The sequence below is a fragment of the Malaclemys terrapin genome, chromosome 1, assembly GCF_027887155.1.
Source record: "Malaclemys terrapin pileata isolate rMalTer1 chromosome 1, rMalTer1.hap1, whole genome shotgun sequence".
Classification (NCBI taxonomy): Eukaryota; Metazoa; Chordata; order Testudines; family Emydidae; genus Malaclemys; species Malaclemys terrapin.
Window position 1 is genome coordinate 92314436 of NC_071505.1, and position 17828 is coordinate 92332263.

General features: G+C 44.5%; 1 protein-coding gene across 1 annotated transcript in view; it reads left to right on the forward strand.

Moving 5' to 3' along the window:
* The first annotated feature begins 973 nt into the window (after positions 1-973).
* The window catches only part of ENTHD1 (ENTH domain containing 1), a 70856-nt gene continuing 54001 nt past the window's right edge, over positions 974-17828 (forward strand). Inside the window, 2 exon segments of the mRNA XM_054016230.1 lie at positions 974-1325; positions 6548-6757. Coding sequence (XP_053872205.1) covers positions 977-1325; positions 6548-6757 — 559 coding nt within the window. The 5' untranslated portion in view covers positions 974-976.

Sequence of the window (17828 nt, forward strand, 5' to 3'; positions counted from 1 at the left end):
TGGCATTTGAACTTGGGTCTCTTGTATGTGTGCGCAAAGTACTAACTACAGGAGCACCACACAGGTGACCTGGAGCTCTGGTTTAACCATGGAAGGTATGGTCTGGATTTAATTAAACTTGCTGGATAGTGAAATATTCTATCCTTTCTTCCACCTCCCGTGACTTTAGTATTCTTGATAAACACCTAATAATAAATAATGATCACTAATAACTATATTTAACACTTATACAGATGAGTAAACTGAAGTACAGAGTGGTTAAGTGACACGCCCAAGGTCAGCAAATTAATGACAAGGCCATTAGTAGAACAAAGGTCACTTTTCTTCCAGTTTGTTGCCCTACTGCAGTCTTTCCTAAGGAGAACCTAAGTATCCCTCTCACTGTATTCTCACCCTTGTGGCCATTAATCATAGTTGCCATACTTCTGGCTAAGGAAAAGTAAGATGGGTCTCCCTTTTGGGCTAGGTAGGGCGAGAAGGTAATGCCTTAGGTAATGCTCTATGATTGCAATCATAGGCCTTGGCTACACTGGCAATTCACAGCGCTGCACTTGCTGCGCTCAGGGGTGTGAAAAAACACCCCCCCTGAGCGCAGCAAGTGCAGCGCTGTAAAGCGCCAGTTTAATCAGCGCCTGCAGCACTGCACGCTCGCTCGCAGCGCTGCAAGCTATTCCCCTCGGAGAGCTCTCGCAGCGCTGGCGGCGCAACTACACTCGCTGTGAATCCGCGAGTGTAGCCAAGGCCATAGTGCTCCCAATGTTGGCTGGCCCATATTGTTAAGAAACTGAGAATTATATCAGCCTTCCCCTCTTCCTCCAAAATTTTGAGTTGATAACAATTACATCTATTCCTTGTATTGTTTTATTTGCAGAGTCATTGTGGTTTGCTGAGGTGGAGACTAAAAACACTTAGGCAGGGACAGCAGCACAGGCATCTCTTACCAACTTTATCAACTGAACAACAACCTGTCATCTCCATGGCACTCAGGAGGCACATGAAGAACTTTGTGAAAAATTATTCTGATTCTGAGATCAAAGTCAGGGAAGCAACCTCTAATGACCCATGGGGTCCCTCTAGTTCACTAATGTTAGAGATCAGTGACCTGACATACAATACAGTTTCTCTTTTGGAGATTATGAACATGATATGGCACAGGATGAATGACCAGGGAAAGAACTGGAGGCATGTGTATAAATCCCTCACACTCTTGGATTATCTCATCAAGAATGGATCAAAGAAAGTCATTCAGCATTGTCGAGAGGGGCTCTTTAACATTCAGACATTAAAGGACTTTCATTACATAGATGAAGCTGGAAAGGATCAAGGTAAATGTAGCTTGCCAAGGCCTGTCAATTAAAATTAAGAAGGTTTTTGGGGGGATTATTTAAACTAATTGCTGGGGGAAATATAGCAAGTAATTATGGCTGCACTGAAGGAAAAGTCAGGAAGGGGATATGGAGGAGCAATTTACCATGTTAGCAGAAAAAAAGGATACATAAAAGTGCTCCCACCTCTCACAAATAAAAAGAAAGGGTGAAATCCCAGCCCCATTGAGGTTGAAGAGGCCGGAATTTTAACCCATGTGCCTATGCACTGTTGAAAGAAGTTTAAATGCAAATATGGGTGAGGTGGAGTGCTTGGCATTGGGAGAAGATTTACATGCAGTTGCCATTTCTGAAAAATGGCGAGATGAGAATAAGCAACAGTATACCGTAATGCCTGCCTATAAAATATATATTGAAATAGGTTAGATTGTAGATATTCAAGGACTGGAAGGGACCTCGAGAGGTCATCAAGTCCAGTCCCCTGCCCTCATGGCAGGTCCAAATACTGTCTAGACCATGAGGGTATACTACTTCACATAGAAATTCTCTTGACAGTATATGGAAACCTAAGGGGAGAAGACTGTGAGTGAGGTAGCATCGATGTAGCTACAAACCTCAGAAGATAAGAATATTAATACGACTGTGGTGTAACTGATATGGCTGCTCAGTGCGGTGCCTCTTAAGGGATGAAGGGTATGTCTACATAGCAGTTGAGAGAGTGCTTCCCAGTGTCAGTTAGCAGACACATGCTAGTTCTGCTCAAGCTATTGTGGCAAGGCACCTCCTTCGTCTCGAAAGACTTAGCACTTCTTCCTCTGGCAATGGCGGGCCCCACTCTGGGCAGTGTTTGCCTTCCCCCTTCTGTGCTTCTTTGGCTGAGTTTTCAGGGTAGGTGTCAGGGTGAGCCTAAGGAGCGATCCTTCACCAAACAGAAAGGAAACAGTCTCGTAAACACAAAACAAAATGGGATACCTTTCCCTGCCTCCTTGCTGGGGCAGGGTATCATCCTGCTGCTTGCCCTGGGGTGTCAGTCCTTCCCCCAGCAGGCACTCGGGTTTGGCTGTTCTCCTATGGGAAGAAACACAGCCTCTCAGCCTGGAAGACCTTGTTTCCCTGCTTCCAGCAACCTGACAGTAGCACGTCTCTCTCTTCCCAGAGGAGGGGTTTTTAAAGGCCTCAGGCAGCACTTAATTGGATTCAGGTGGCCCTAATTGACCTGAGGTAACCCCTTCTCAGCTTGTAGGGAAAAGGGCCTTTAACATTCTGAGCTAATATATCAGCCTTCCAGGACCCTCTTGCAGCCGTAGGGCCTGACTGTCACATTATTGTGCTAAAAACAGCAGTGTGGCTGTGGCAACTCAGGCTAGCCATCTGAGCATGTACCCATGGGGTCATTCAGGATTGTGCTTGGGCAGCTAGCCCACAGCCTCACAGCTATTTTTAGCGTGCGAGCTTGAGCAGAGCTAATGCATGGCTGTCTACCCGCTCTAGGAAGTACACTTCCAACTGCTGCATAGATATACCCTCAGTAGTATGCCAAGTGTACTGTGACTCAGAGGCAAATGCTGAAGGAACTACAGCCTGTAGTTGAAAACATTATCTAGCCCTGAGATGGCATAACAAAGGCTTTGGTTAAGAAGTTCATGGAGGATAGGCCCATCAATGGCTATTAGCCAGGATGGGCAGGGATGCAAAACCATGCTTCGAAGTGCCCCTAGCCTCTGTTTGCCAGAAGTTGGGAAGGGCGACACGGGATGGATCACTTGATGATTACCTGTTCTGTTCATTCCCTCTGAAGCACCTGGCATTGACCACTGTCAGAAGACAGGATACTGGGCTAGATGGACCATTGGTCTGACCCAGTATGGCTGTTCTTATGTGTTATTAAGCAACTAAATAATGGTTACAATAATATAATTAAATTTGTTATTAGTGCAGGATTGGATCATGCTAGACTAATAGATTTCAGGTCAGTACGCCAGTGAAATTTATCATATTTAAAGTAAACACTTCATGTTTGCCATCGAAACTTGAGTACACTGGCCCAACTCAGGAATAATGAAAGTAAAGTCAGTTGGAGAATATGATGGCATTGGGAATTGGGATATATCTTTATTATCATCATAATCTCTAGGTCTCTGGTTCCAGTCAGTCTGGGACAGGTTGGTAACAACTGAAAGTTCTTACCATCCAATATATGTTTAGTGACCTTTGTAAAATAAATTGGAAGTTGCAGTCCAATTTATAGTAGAAAAGTGTCCATATTAGAAAAAGAACCACCCCATTTCATACTAATTGATCCACTGGCTGGCAATCTCAACAGGGAGACAATGAAACTGAATAGAGGCCACAATAAGCGAACTTCCCATCATCTAGCCCTAAAAGTGATTTTTCCAGGGTATTACTGATGACATATTGGTGGGGCAGTGTAGGAATCTTGTCCTGTCACTGCCCATGATGCACCTGTTGTACATATAAATAGAAGACTTACCTGTGTTATCAGTCTGGAAACTTTCATGAGGACTAAATTAATTAAAAAATAAATAAAGCCAGTTTAAGTATATTGTAATGTAGAATGAAACATTGATAAAAGCATGGGGGAGGGGTTAGTTAAAAGTAAATGAAATTAACTATGGGAGGCAGTCTGACCTAGGGGACAGCACACTGGACTGGAACTCAGAAGACCTGATTCAGCCACTGTCCTGCTGGGTAACCTTGGGCAAGTCACTTCACCTCCTGGCACCTCAGTTTCCCCACCTGTGAAAAGGGGATAATGATATTTACCCTCCTTTGTAAAGTACTTTGAGATCTACTGATGAAAAGTACAATATAAAGGCTAGGTTATATTATTACCCTCATGTTATATTTGGTAAACATTTTGTTTAACAAAATTGCCATACCCACTAAAAATTGCCAGAAAATACTAAAACCAAAAAACCCCCCCTGAAATAACACAGTTCTTAACTAGAACCAGGGTTATTTACACAGGAGACAGAATTGCTCAAGTCAATTAGCTTTTGGGGAAACAACTACATGGATTATAGTATTATGTATAAAACTTATTCCTGATGTGGTGATCCATGAAATTACAGTTAATTTTGTTGAAATGGACCATTATAATTTTAAATAGAAGTGAAAGAAAATGAGAAAAAGGAGGCAAACTGCTAGGAGCTGAACTTCAAAGACAAGATTAAATTATTAGGAAGAATGCAGCACTGCTGGGAGCTGCATGAGCTGGTAGATGAAGCTACTGGCCTGTTGCCTCTGAGACCCGACCATGCATCCACCTTGCCATAGTAAATTAGATGAATTATTGGCAGTGATGGGCCTGTCACACTGGGCAATTCATGTTCCCATGTGATGTATGTAAAAGTGAATTCCAGCTGATAAAAGCTTAATACTGCTCCTACTGGCTTTGAAATGCCAACTATTTGTATCTGTCCTGCAGGACAAAATAATCACACCATGATGCTAAATCATGACACTGCTATAGCTCAGTTTTCATGTAATGATGTTGCAGCCGTGCATAATGATGTTGCTTCATTTCATATTGATATGAGAATGAGATTAAATAAATTCAAGACCACTTAATCATACTACAAGAATCTGAGGGTCATGGGACTCAGATTTATGAAAACTAGAACTGTCCCATGACAATCAGGATTGCAGTGACACTCTCACAGCTGTCTCAACAAAGGAGAAAGTGTCTCAATCTCACCATTGTTTAAGTCTGTGGTGGTATGCAGGTCAAGTTGCAGAACAAACCCAGTGGAAAGTCACTGACTGACTGATGTAATGTCAGTTTGCAGTGCCTGGACACTCCAGTTAACAGAAACAACATCCAGAAACTATCAGCTGCAAAGACAATAAATTAAATAAAGCTGGTCACTCTACTTAGGAGAATCCCAGGACAGAATTCACTTGGTGGCTATTACAACTTTGAGATTAGAGTAGCTATCAAATTCAATGTTGGAAGCAGTTATGGGGGGAGAGAGAGCAATATACATTAGTAGGACATCTTAACACTGGATTCTTATAATTATGTGAGCCTCAGTAAGATAGATCTAGAAACACAGAAGATACGGAGTACAGAGGTCCACCAATCCCTGCTACCTGCCATCAGAGGGATTGAGTCATGTGTTAAGGTTCCCCACTCAAAACTCCAGAAAGAGGAGCAACACTCCCTTGTCCTTTCCACGTCCCAGGGTCCTGCCAGTATAAGAAGGATCATCATGACATACAGTCGTCTCTATGTTTGTTTTCCTGATTCAAACAGTTAATTTGATAGGCCTTTCAGTTTCATTGCTGTACCAGCCCCTCAATGAATTCAGACCTGTGAGTCTCCTTAGCAGAATCAACAGCTTTATTGAACTGACTCCATTACAGCTGGTAGTTTGGGGATGTTGTTTCACACACATACTAAACACAGTAGATTTTTTAGAAGAATATCAAAAAGTGTGACTTTTCCCCTCTCTAGACAAATTCATTTTGATAGGATAATCGTGTCTCTTCTGAGAGAGATCTTTAATCCTTGACATCTTCCTAGCATTTTTGGGCTTGACAATCTTTTCCAGAGATTGAAGATAAAAAGCACTTCAGCCTCTTTCCTTGTTCCCTGTAACTCACATTGACACTAATACTCCCTGTCACTACACACAACCATAGCCAAATTTTAATGGAAAAACCCTACATACTTGTGCCAGCCTACTGGTGGCAGTGTTTTGTACCGCCATACTGAAGGATCAGAGTTCGTGGACTGGCAAGGCCTGCCAGAGACAATACACTAATGCACCAAAGAGACAAGGAGGAATTCTGCCTGAACACTTCTCTGACCAAAGGAATAACATCCTGCTAATAGCATTCAGCCAAAATAATGGGCTGCTACAAAGCTGGTCCTTGGAAGAAATAAAGGGAGGAAAAACCTCAAAGACCATAACCTAAAAACATACTTCAGTTTATGAACCACACATGCAGTGTCTCAACCTCTTGTCAGCTGCTTACAACGTAAATCTACTAAAGACAACTGCTTACTGAGATCTTGGTTTCTTGACTCATTGTTCTATGGTTATAAACAGCTCAGCATCCTTAGCCTCTCCACTTTTCTGTAGTTGCTGGGGCCCATGATATATCCAGTTGGCCCTCGTTACAGAATGGGATGATGGGGTCCTAACACATTTACCAAGTATTTCTTTTCTTTAAACTAAACCCAATTACTTCAACAGGTTATCACGTCAGAGAAAAATCTAAGCAAGTCAGTGCCTTGTTAACAGATGACCAACTGCTACATAACCAACGTGAGATAGCACGCAGAACTAGGCAGCGGACCTCCTATGCAATGCTATTGCCTAAGAAGACCACTACCAAGGACTGTTTACCAACAATGTCTGCCTCTGAGCCCATACCAGAGCTTCCTGATTCAGTCAAACTTCAACGTAAGCATCTCAGGCTTAAACTGCAAATTTAGCTGTGCCAATACTTTAGCCAGTTCTACAGGTGGGGCTTCGCATTAGTAAACAATCGCAAAGATTACACTGCAGGATGTAACAAGGGGCTTAAGAGACAAGAGAGGAGGAGAAATTTGCAGGAGCAAAATGATGGGTCTTTCTGCATTACCCTTTCATTTGTCAATCTCAAATGAAATGGACTTTGGGGTTTTGTGGTATTCTAACGTATTTACTAGTGAACATTTCTCCTTCTCAGGCAATCTCCACCCCATTTTGCATGGCTTGGTATGATTGATAATCTTTACTCAGGACTGAAATAGCAGGGGATACTGGTGGTAATTTGATAAAAGTACATAGGGGACCCAGAATTGGAATAGCAAGGAAGTGCTGTAGGTCAGCACTGAGGTGCATTGACAGAGATGTATGGAGGGTACTAATACTGGAATAGCAAGAAATGCAGCCTGTCAGTGTTATGGAACAAGCAGAGCAGTGCAAGGATATAGGGACTTAAATAGGAAAGGGTGCAGTGAGTAAGAATTTAGGTACATTACCAGAACCAAGGTCAAGATGGCAAAACTGGAACAAACAGGAATCCTGTAGAGATCAATATTGAAACACACTGGTAGAGGTGAGAGAGAGGGAGTAGTAGTACACCACCTGTGTGGCATTATGCTTGACTCCAGACAGTACGGTCAGTCTTTCAGTTTTGAGATTACTGAAATTCATCCAAACTGTACAACATATATAGGAAAAAGGAAGAAGTTGATTCTTTAAATTGGGCTGTGTTTTAAAAAAAATTCTCCAATGTTCAGGCTCATTCCTTTCAGATTGAACTGTCAGATGGTATCCACAGTGAAATAACATGTGAATAAGGTGACTGTACCCTGGTGTGAACTAAACCTATGGCTCTATGCCAACAAATGGAGAAAGATGGCCTACAGGCACAGTTATTTTCAGAGGTTTGAGCCCTGCCTTTATCCATATTATATATGAGAATCTAAAAAGCATCAAGGCTAGGGTGACCAGACAGCAAATGTGAAAAATCGGGATGGGGGTGGGGGGTAATAGGAGTCTGTAAAAGATAAAGACCCAAAAATCGGGACTGTCCCTATAAAATCGGGACATCTGGTCACCCTAATCAAGGCTAGCCATCCACAAGTAAATAAGTCTGTGACGGGTTGTATCACAGAAACCCCCTTGGGGCTGCCAACTGATGTGCCAAGACTACTTCTGCCCCTGCTTTCACTGCCAGCTTGGGACTCCAGCACCCTGTCTTGCTGAGCCAGACACGCCAGTCTGCTCCAACACAGACTCAGGGTCTGAACCACGTGCCCCAAAGCTGCAGACTTAACTGAAAGCAACTTAAGAAGTGTTCCCGTCTTTAACACTCAGATGCCCAACTCCCAATGGGGTCCAAACCCTAAATAAATCCATTTTACCCTGTATAAAACTTATGCAGGGTAAACTCATAAATTGTTCGCCCTCTATAACACTGATAGAGAGATATGCACAGCTGTTTGCCCCCCCAGGTATTAATACATACTCTGGGTTAATTAATAAGTAAAAAATGATTTTGTTAAATACAGAAAGTAGGATTTAAGTGGTTCCAAGTAGCAACAGACAGAACAAAGCGAATTACCAAGTAAAATCAAATAAAACACACAAATCTAAGCCTAATACAGTAATAAAACTGAATACAGATAAAACCTCACCCTCAGAGGTGTTCCAGTAAGATTCCTTTTACAGACTAGTCCCCTTCTAGTCTGGGTCCAGCAATCACTCACACCTCCTGTAGTTACTGGCCTTTGTTCCAGTTTCTCTCAGGTATCCTTGGGGGTGGCGATGCTATCTCTTGAGCCAGCTGAAGACAAAATGGAGGGGTCTCTCAGGGGTTTAAATAGACTCTCCCCTGTGCATAGGCGCTGACTCTGTGGGTGCTCCGCATCCACCGGCAGCTCCCTGCCCCCTCACCCAGCTCACTTCTGCCTCCACCTCCTCCTCCGAGCGCACCGTGTGCCGCTTTTTCCCCCTAGCTCTCAGTGCTTGCACCGCAAAACAGCTGTTTTAATACAAAACCAACCAAAGCCAAGAGATGTACAGTATTCAGTCTGCTGCTTCACCTTTCACTCTGCTTGTCATCCTAAATTTTCCAGCATTTTACATGCACTCTATATAATATACAAGATGTCATGCTGTCCAGATACACCAACAGACGACCAGAAGTGCTACAATTGTTGGTCACTGTGGGAATGAGCAAAGTGTAATGTGGTATCTATGCAAAGAATGACTTCCAACAGACAGCAGATTATACCAGCTCCTACGGGCATGGGAGTTTCAGATTGGTCCACCTGATGCAACTATTGCCTGGAGACCTTAACAAGGGTCCCAATGAGAACCATTGCTCTGCTGTAACATGAAAGACTTACATGCACAGCAAGTCCAGCTGCTGATTACCAAGGGGAGACGCCACTCTTACATTTGCTCTAATGCAGTGGTTCTCAACTTTTTTTCATTTGTGGACCTATAAAAAATTTCACACGGAAGTTCGAATCCCTTTGGAAATCTTAGGTCTTGTCTACACTGGCAAGTTTCTGTGCAGTGAAGCAGTTTTCTGCATTGTAATTCCCAAGGTATACACACTGCCAAGCCACTTAGTGCGCAGAAACTGCTTAGTTGAAGGTGTAGAGCTTTCTGCGCCGGGGCTATAGTGCTGTGGTGCCTGTGTAGACACCCTGGTTGATTACAACACTGCGATTGGCCTCTGGGAGGTGTCCCAAAATGCCTGTTCTGGCCTCTCTGGTCATTGTTTTGAACTCTACTGCCCTGCCCTCAGGTGACCAACTGTCATCCTCAGCCCTTAAATTCCTTGGGAATTTTGAAAGTCCCCTTCCTGTTTGCATGCAGTGGTCTCAGCCCATCTTTCCAGGTGATCATGCCTGCTCCACGCACCAGGCAATCCCCTGCTTGGAGCAATGCTGAGCTGCTGGACCCCATCAGCATTTGGGGAGAGGAGGCTGTCCAGTCCCAGCTGTGGTCCAGCCACAGGAATGATGATACCTATGGACAGATTTCATGATGTATGACAGAAAGGGCCCATGACTAGGACACACTGCAGTGCAGAGTCAAAGTGAAGGAGCTGCAGAATGCCTACCACAAGGCATGGGAGGCAAACCGCCACTCCGGTGCTGCGCCCATGAGCTGCCGGTTCTAGAAAAAGCTGGCCATGATACTTGGTGGTGACCCCACCTCCACTGTGAAGGCCACTGTGGATACTTTAGTGGCTCACGTGCCAGTCGAGAGTGGACTGAGCCAGGAGGAGGAAGTCTTGGACGAGGATGTGGAGGGGGAGGGGGACCCATAGGCAGAGGATGACTCGGAGGCCAGAGATGCATGCAGCCAGAAGGTCTTTTCTACCCTGGAGGAGCCTAGCCAGTCACAGCTGTTGGATCTTGGTGAAGCACAAACAGGAGAGGAGGCCCCTGGTAAGTGGCTTTGATTTTGGGAATCGCTGAAGCAAGTTGTTGGGGGCAGGAGGGTTGCAGAAAGCAGGCTTGTGTCTGTATGATGTGCGTACCACCACATGCCTAGTCTGAGTGACGGAACAGGGTGTTGTTTGACTCCCTCACTTCACGGGAATCTGCCTCAGCGATCTTCAGGAAACTCTCATGGAGATACTGGGCAATCCGCTGCTGCAGGTTCTTTGGCAGAGCTGCTTTGTTCCTTGCCCCATTAAGGGTAACTTTCCTGTGCCAGTCTGCCATCACTGGGGGGGTGGAGGGGAGGCATTGCTGCACACAGGTGAGCCGCATAAGGGCCAGGGCAGAAGCCGCAATCTTGGAGAAGACCCTCCCCCTTGATTCCCTGCTCACCCTCAGCAGCGAGATATCTTCCATGTGGAAAATGTGGGGACAGGAATGATTATCAGGCCCCCCCTACACTGCTGGCTCTCAGCAAGAGCCACGTGCCCAGTGTACAGTACAGTCCTGGAACACTGATTTCCCCTGCTGCCCCTGCAGTTACTCACCATTTTGGGGGTCTTGTGGCTCATGTGTGCTCGCCTGGGGTCAGCCAGTTAGTGACAGGTGTGTGAACAGTGGCTGTGTTTTAAATCAGTGGTCTTTGTGTTGCAAACAATAGTGCTTCTGTAAAATGTTGTATTTTGGCTTCACAGAGATGACCTTGGGAGCCAAGCCTCCCTTTTTGTTATCGGTGGCTGAACGGCTGCACAGAATTAGAAATTGTCCATGAAGAACTAAAGAGGACTTTCTGTGTGAGGTCATGAGGCACTCTGCAACTGAAAAACTAGAATTGAAGAAATGTTGGGGCAGTGAGAAGAGGGACTGAAAGGAGATCGCAGCAAACCAGAATGAAGCCATGGAGCGGCTCTTAAACATTATAGAGTGCCAAGCGGACACGCTCCAGATGCTACTAGCACTGCAAACCAAGCAGCTCCGCGCCCACACTCCCCTGCAGCCGCTGTTGCAAAACTCTTTCCCATGCGCCCCCTAGACACCACCAACACACTCTTATCAACCTCCTGGCTCCAGTCCAGGGCCAGCTCCAGGGTTTTGGCCGCCCCAAGCAGCCAAAACAAAACAAAAAACAAACAAAAAAGCCGCGATCGCGATTGTGATCTGCGGCGGCAATTCAGTGGGAGGTCCTTCGCTCCCAGGCGGAGTGAGGGACCGTCCGCCGAATTGCCGCCGAATACCTGGACGTGCCGCCCCTCTCCGGAGTGGCCACCCCAAGCACCTGCTTGACAAGCTGGTGCCTGGAGCCGGCCCTGCTCCAGTCTGTACCTGCTGCATTCCACTCCTGCCCCATCACAATCCAGCCCTGTGGACTCCCAGTACCCACTGCACTCAACACCTGTCCCTCTGCAATTTGGCCCTGCTGAAGCACAGTACCCACTGCACTGTACTCTAAATAGAAGGTTGGATATGATACCTGGACATACACAAATCTTTAACCTGGACCTTCCCTTCCCCCATCCCCCTCAGTGCAGAAGTGTTTTTCATAGATTCATAGATTCTAGGACTGGAAGGGACTCGAGAGGTCATCGAGTCCAGTCCCCTGCCCTCATGGCAGGACCAAATACTGTCTAGACCATCCCGGATAGACATTTATCTAACCTACTCTTAAATATCTCCAGAGATGGAGATTCTACTACCTCCCTAGGCAGTTTATTCCAGTGTTTAACCACCCTGACAGTTAGGAACTTTTTCCTAATGTCCAACCTAAACCTCCCTTGCTGCAGTTTAAGCCCATTGCTTCTTGTTCTATCCTTAGAGGCTAAGGTGAACAAGTTTTCTCCCTCCTACTTATGACATCCTTTCAGATACCTGAAAACTGCTATTACGTCCCCTCTCAGTCTTCTCTTTTCCAAACTAAACAAACCCAATTCTTTCAGCCTTCCTTCATAGGTCATGTTCTCAAGACCTTTAATCATTCTTGTTGCTCTTCTCTGGACCCTCTCCAATTTCTCCAATTTCTTGAAATGTGGTGCCCAGAACTGGACACAATACTCCAGTTGAGGCCTAACCAGCGCAGAGTAGAGCGGAAGAATGACTTCTCGTGTCTTGCTCACAACACACCTGTTAACACATCCCAGAATCATGTTTGCCTTTTTTGCAACAGCATCACACTGTTGACTCATATTTTTGTTTGTTTATCTCCCTCCTCCAGTTGTTTTTTAATAAAAGAACTGTTTTGGTTTGAAAGCAATCTTTATTCCATTAATTGAAAGCAAACAGAGCCCTGCAAAGCAACAGGCAATTTTCTTACACCTTCAAAGTGCATCGTCTACACCAACCACAATCACCTCCTAGCATTACAAGCACCACACTCCTGAGCATAGCAGCAAATATTAGTGCTTGCTGCCTCAAGGCATCCCTGATCCTATGCCTCTCTAATAGCCCGGGTCTCTGGCTGTTCAAATTTAGCCTCCTGGTGCTGAGCCTCAGAGGTCCAGCCCTGAGTGACGCTTTCACCCTTCCCTTCACAAATATTATGGAGCATACAGGATGCGGCTATAAGCATAGGAATATTGTCATCGGCCAGGTCCAGCCTCCCATAGAGGCAGCGTCAGCGGGCCTTTAAATGGCCAAAAGCACACTCAGCAGCCATTCTGCACTTGCTCAGCCTGTTGTTGAACTGCTCCTTGCTGCTGTCAAGGTGCCCCATGTATGGCTTCATAAGCCACAGCATTAAGGGGTAGGCGGGGTCTCCCAGGATCACAATGGGTATTTTGACTTCCTCTATGGTGATCTTCTGGTCCGGGAATAAAGTCCCTGCTTGCAGCTTCCTGAACAGGCCAGTGTTCCAAAAGATGCGTGCATCATAGAATCATAGAATATCCGGAGTGGAAGGAACCTCAGGAGGTCATCTAGTCCAACCCCCAACTAAATGATCCCAGACAGGGCTTTGTCAAGCCTGATCTTAAAAACCTCTAAGGAAAGAGATTCCACCACCTCCCTAGGTAACTCATTCTGGTGCTTCACCACCCTCCTAGTGAAAAAGTTTTTCCTAATATCCAACCTAAACCTCCCCCACTGCAACTTAAAACCATTACTTCTTGTTCTGTCATCTGGTACCACTGAGAACAGTCTAGATACATCCTCTTTGGAACTCCCTTTCAGGTAGTTGAAAGCAGCTATCAAATCCCCCCTCATTCTTCTCTTTTGCAGACTAAACAATCCCAGTTCCCTCAACCTCTCCTCATAAGTCATGTGCTCCAGCCCCCTAATAATTTTTGTTGCCATCCACTGGACTCTTTCCAATTTTTCCACATCCTTCTTGTAGTGTGGGGCCCAAAACTGGACACACTACTCCTGATGAGGCCTCACCAATGCAGAATAGAGGGGAATGATCACATCCCTTGATTTGCTGGCAATGCCCCTACTTATAGAGCCCAAAATGCCATTAGCCTTCTTGGCAACAACTGTTGACTCATATCCAGTTTCTCATCCACTATAACCCCTAGGTCCTTTTCTGCAGAGCTGCTGCCTAGCCATTTGGTCCCTAGTTTGTAGCAGTGCATGGGATTCTTCTGTCCTAAGTGCAGGACTCTGCACTTGTCCTTGTTGAACCTCATCAGATTTCTTTTGGCCCAATCCTCCAATTTGTCTAGGACTCTCTGTATCCTATCCCTACCCTCCAGCGTATCTACCAAACCTCCCAGTTTAGCGTCATGCACCTTTCCGGACCAGCCTGCATTAATGTCCGTGAAATGCCCATGGTGATCCACAAGAGCCTGGAGAACCATTGAGAAATATTCCTTCTGATTAATGTACTCAGCGTAGGTGGTCTGGTGCCAGGATTGGAATATGCGTGCCATCTATTGCCCCTCCACAGTTAGGGAAGCCCATTTGTGCAAAGCCATCCACAATGTCACACATGTTGCCCAGAGCCACGATCTTTCAGAGCAGGATGTGATTAATGGCTCTGCACCTTTCCATCAACATGAGTCCAAAGGGTCGACTTTCCCACTCCGAACTGGTTAGCGACCGATCGGTAGCAGTCTGGAGTAGCCAGCTTCCACAGTACAATTGCCACGCACTTCTCCAACGACAGGGCAGCTCTCAGTCTTGTGTCCTTGCGCCGCAGGGCTGGGGCGAGCTCATCACACAGTCCCATGAATGTGGCTTTCCTCATCCAAAAGTTCTGCAGCCACTGCTCGTCATCCCAGACATGCATGTCGATGTGATCCCACCACTCAGTGCTTGTTTCCCAAACCCAAAAGGGGCGTTCCACTGTGGTCAGCACCTCTGTGAATGCCACAAGCAATCTCATGTCGTAGCTATTATGCGTAGCGAGATCAATGTTGCACTCCTCTTGCCTTTGTAGTTTAAGGAATAACTCCACTGCCACTTGTGACGTGTTAGTCACAGCGAGCAGCGTATTGGTCAACAGTGAGGGATCCATTCCTGCAGACCAAAGAGGCAGAGCGTGCAGTACACAAACCATTGAAAGATGGTGCCAAATGCGGACAGAAGCACAGGGATTACTGGGATGCAGTGGTTTCCCCAGGAATTGAAATCAGGGGATGTGTCCAAATTTACGGGGGTGTGTGTGTGTGTGTGTCAGGACTGATGAGATATATAAAAGAGATATGAATAAAGTAAATGTTTTGTTAGGATAATGCAAATTTAACAAGGATAATGCAAGTTACACCAAAACACATAACAGGTCTAGATTTCTAAAAATATATAAATTAAAAAAAATGTATTTAATTTAAATTGACTTTTGAAAAGTAAGCCATCATGCGATAAGAGGGAAGGTTTTCTCATGGATCAGTAACTGGTTAAAAGATTGGAAACAAAGGGTAGGAATAAATTATCAGTTTTCAGAATGGAGAGAGATAAATAGTGGTATCCCTGAGGGGTCAGTACTGGTACCATTACTGTTCAACATACTCATAAATGATCTGGAAAAATGGGTAAAGAGTGAGGTGGCAAAATTTGCAGATGATACAAAACTATTCAAGATAGTTAAGTCCCAGGCAGACTGCGAAGAGTTACAAAGGGATCTCACAAAACTGGGTGACTGGGCAACAAAAAGGGCAGATGAAATTTGATGTTGATAAATGCAAAGTAATACACATTGGAAAACAATCTCAACTATACATACAAAATGAAGGAGTCTGAATTAGCTGTTAACACTCAAGAAAGAGATCTTGGAGTCATTGTGGATAGTTCTCTGAAAACATCCACTCCATGTGCAGCGGCAGTCAATGATTCCCAACATTCTGTTTGCTTTTTTAAAAAGAACAGGAGTACTTGTGGCACCTTAGAGACTAACACATTTATTTGAGCATAAGCTTTAGTGGGCTACAGCCCACTTCATTGGATGTAGCCCACGAAAGCTTATGCTCAAATAAATTTGTTAGTCTCTAAGGTGCTACAAGGACTCCTGTTCTTTTTGCGGATACAGACTAACACAGCTGCTACTCTGAAACCTTTGCTTTTTTAAGAAAGGGATAGATAATAAGACAGAAAATATCATATTGCCTCTATATAAATCCATGGTACGTGTATACCTTGAATACTGTGTGCAGATCTGGTCACCCCATCCCAAAAAAGATATATTGGAAATGGAAAAGGTACAGAGATGGGCAACTAAAATGATTAGGGGTATGAAACAGGAGGAAAAATTAAAATGACTGGGAATTTTCAGCTTAGAAAAGAGATGACTAAGGGGGGATATGATAGAGGTCTATAAAATCTTGACTGGTGTGGAGAAAGTAAATAAGGAAATGTTATTTAATCCTTCACATAACACAAGAACTACCAGTCACCCAATGAAATTAATAGGCAGCAGGTTTTTTAAAAAAAAAAAAAAAAAAAAAGGAAGTACTTCTTCACACAACATAAAGTCAACCCGTGGAACTCTTTGCCAGGGGATGCTGTGAAGACCAAAACTATAACAGGATTAAAAAAAGAATTAGATAAATTCCTGGAGAATAGGTCCATCAGTGGCTATTAGCCAGGGTGGGGAAGGATGCAACACCATGCTCTGAGTGTCCCTAGCCTGTTTGCCAGAAGCTGGGAATGGGCGACAGGGGATGGATCACTTGATGATAACCTGTTCTGTTCATTCCCTCTGAAGCACCTGGCCTTGACCACTGTTGGAAGACAGGATACTGGGCTATATGGACCATTGGTCTGACCCAGTATGACCATTCTTATGTAAAAATTAATTATAATAATAAAAATGTTTAGTACAAAAACTCCCCAACATAATGACCTCTCAAGATAGCAACAACGTGAGCTCTCAGTGGGGGAACCTCGCTGCTAGTGCAGTCTAGGTTGTCTTTTACACAAAAACACTGTACCCACAGGAACACTGTCCCCATAGCAGGACTAAGCACTTAGACCTGATTATCAGTGATTTCAGCTGCAGTGGTCACTTAACAGAACAAAAGACGATCTATGGAGCCTAATCAGCTCTGTCTTTAAACAGTGGAGAGGGACAGGTCCCCACCCTCTCTCTAAATGCTCTCAATCAGCACAGGCTAGGTACAGTTCTACTGCCCTTTACTCATACAATAAGAAGAACAACATTTCATTCCCCCCCCCCACCCCACATTCAAATGATTTGTAACCCAACCCCAGCCAAAATCTATCACTTGGGCGACACAGCTCTGTTTGCTGGATACCGAGGTAGATTAGGTGTGAATGTAAATACAATCTGGTCCTGAAGCCTCTCCCCCCAGCTCATCATTAGCTGTCAGGGAGAGCTCATTTAGACTTTGCTCACAAATCATCATTTGAAATGATTAGGTTGGCCAACATCACCGAACTGAATGCACTGACATTGTCATAAGAACAACAGCCGTATAAGGAAGCTAGTCTATGTTCATATTTTTCAAATCTATTCTACTTTCAGATACACGTATTTTATCATACACTGTATATGCTTTTAAAGTGTGTATTAATGTTTCAATTTCAATTCAGATTTCCAAACAGTCACTAAACTGGCAGATTTCAGAGTAGCTGCCGTGTTAATCTGTATCCAGAAAAAGAACAGGAGTACTTGTGGCACCTTAGAGACTAACAAATGTATTTGAGCATAAGCTTTCGTGGGCCCACTTCATCGGATGCATAGAATGGAACATATAGTGAGGAGATATATATACATACAGAAAACATGAAAAGGTGGGAGTTGCCCAACCAACTCTAAGAGGCTAATTAATTAAGATGCGCTATTGTCAGCAGGAGAAAAAAAAACTTTCGTAGTGATAATCAAGATAGCCCATTTAAGACAGTTTGACAAGAAGCTGTGAGGATACTTAACATGGGGAAATAGATTCAATGCGTGTAATGGCTCAGCCATTCCCAGTCTCTATTTAAGCCTAAGTTGATTGTATCTAGTTTGCATATTAATTCAAGTTCAGCAGTTTCTAGTTGGAGTCTGTTTTCGAAGCTTTTCTGTTGCAAAATTGCCACCTTTAAATCTGTTACTGAATAGCCAGAGAGGTTGAAGTGTTCTCCTCCTGGTTATTGAATGTTATGATTCCTGATATCAGATTTGAGTCCATTTATTCTTTTGCGTAGAGACT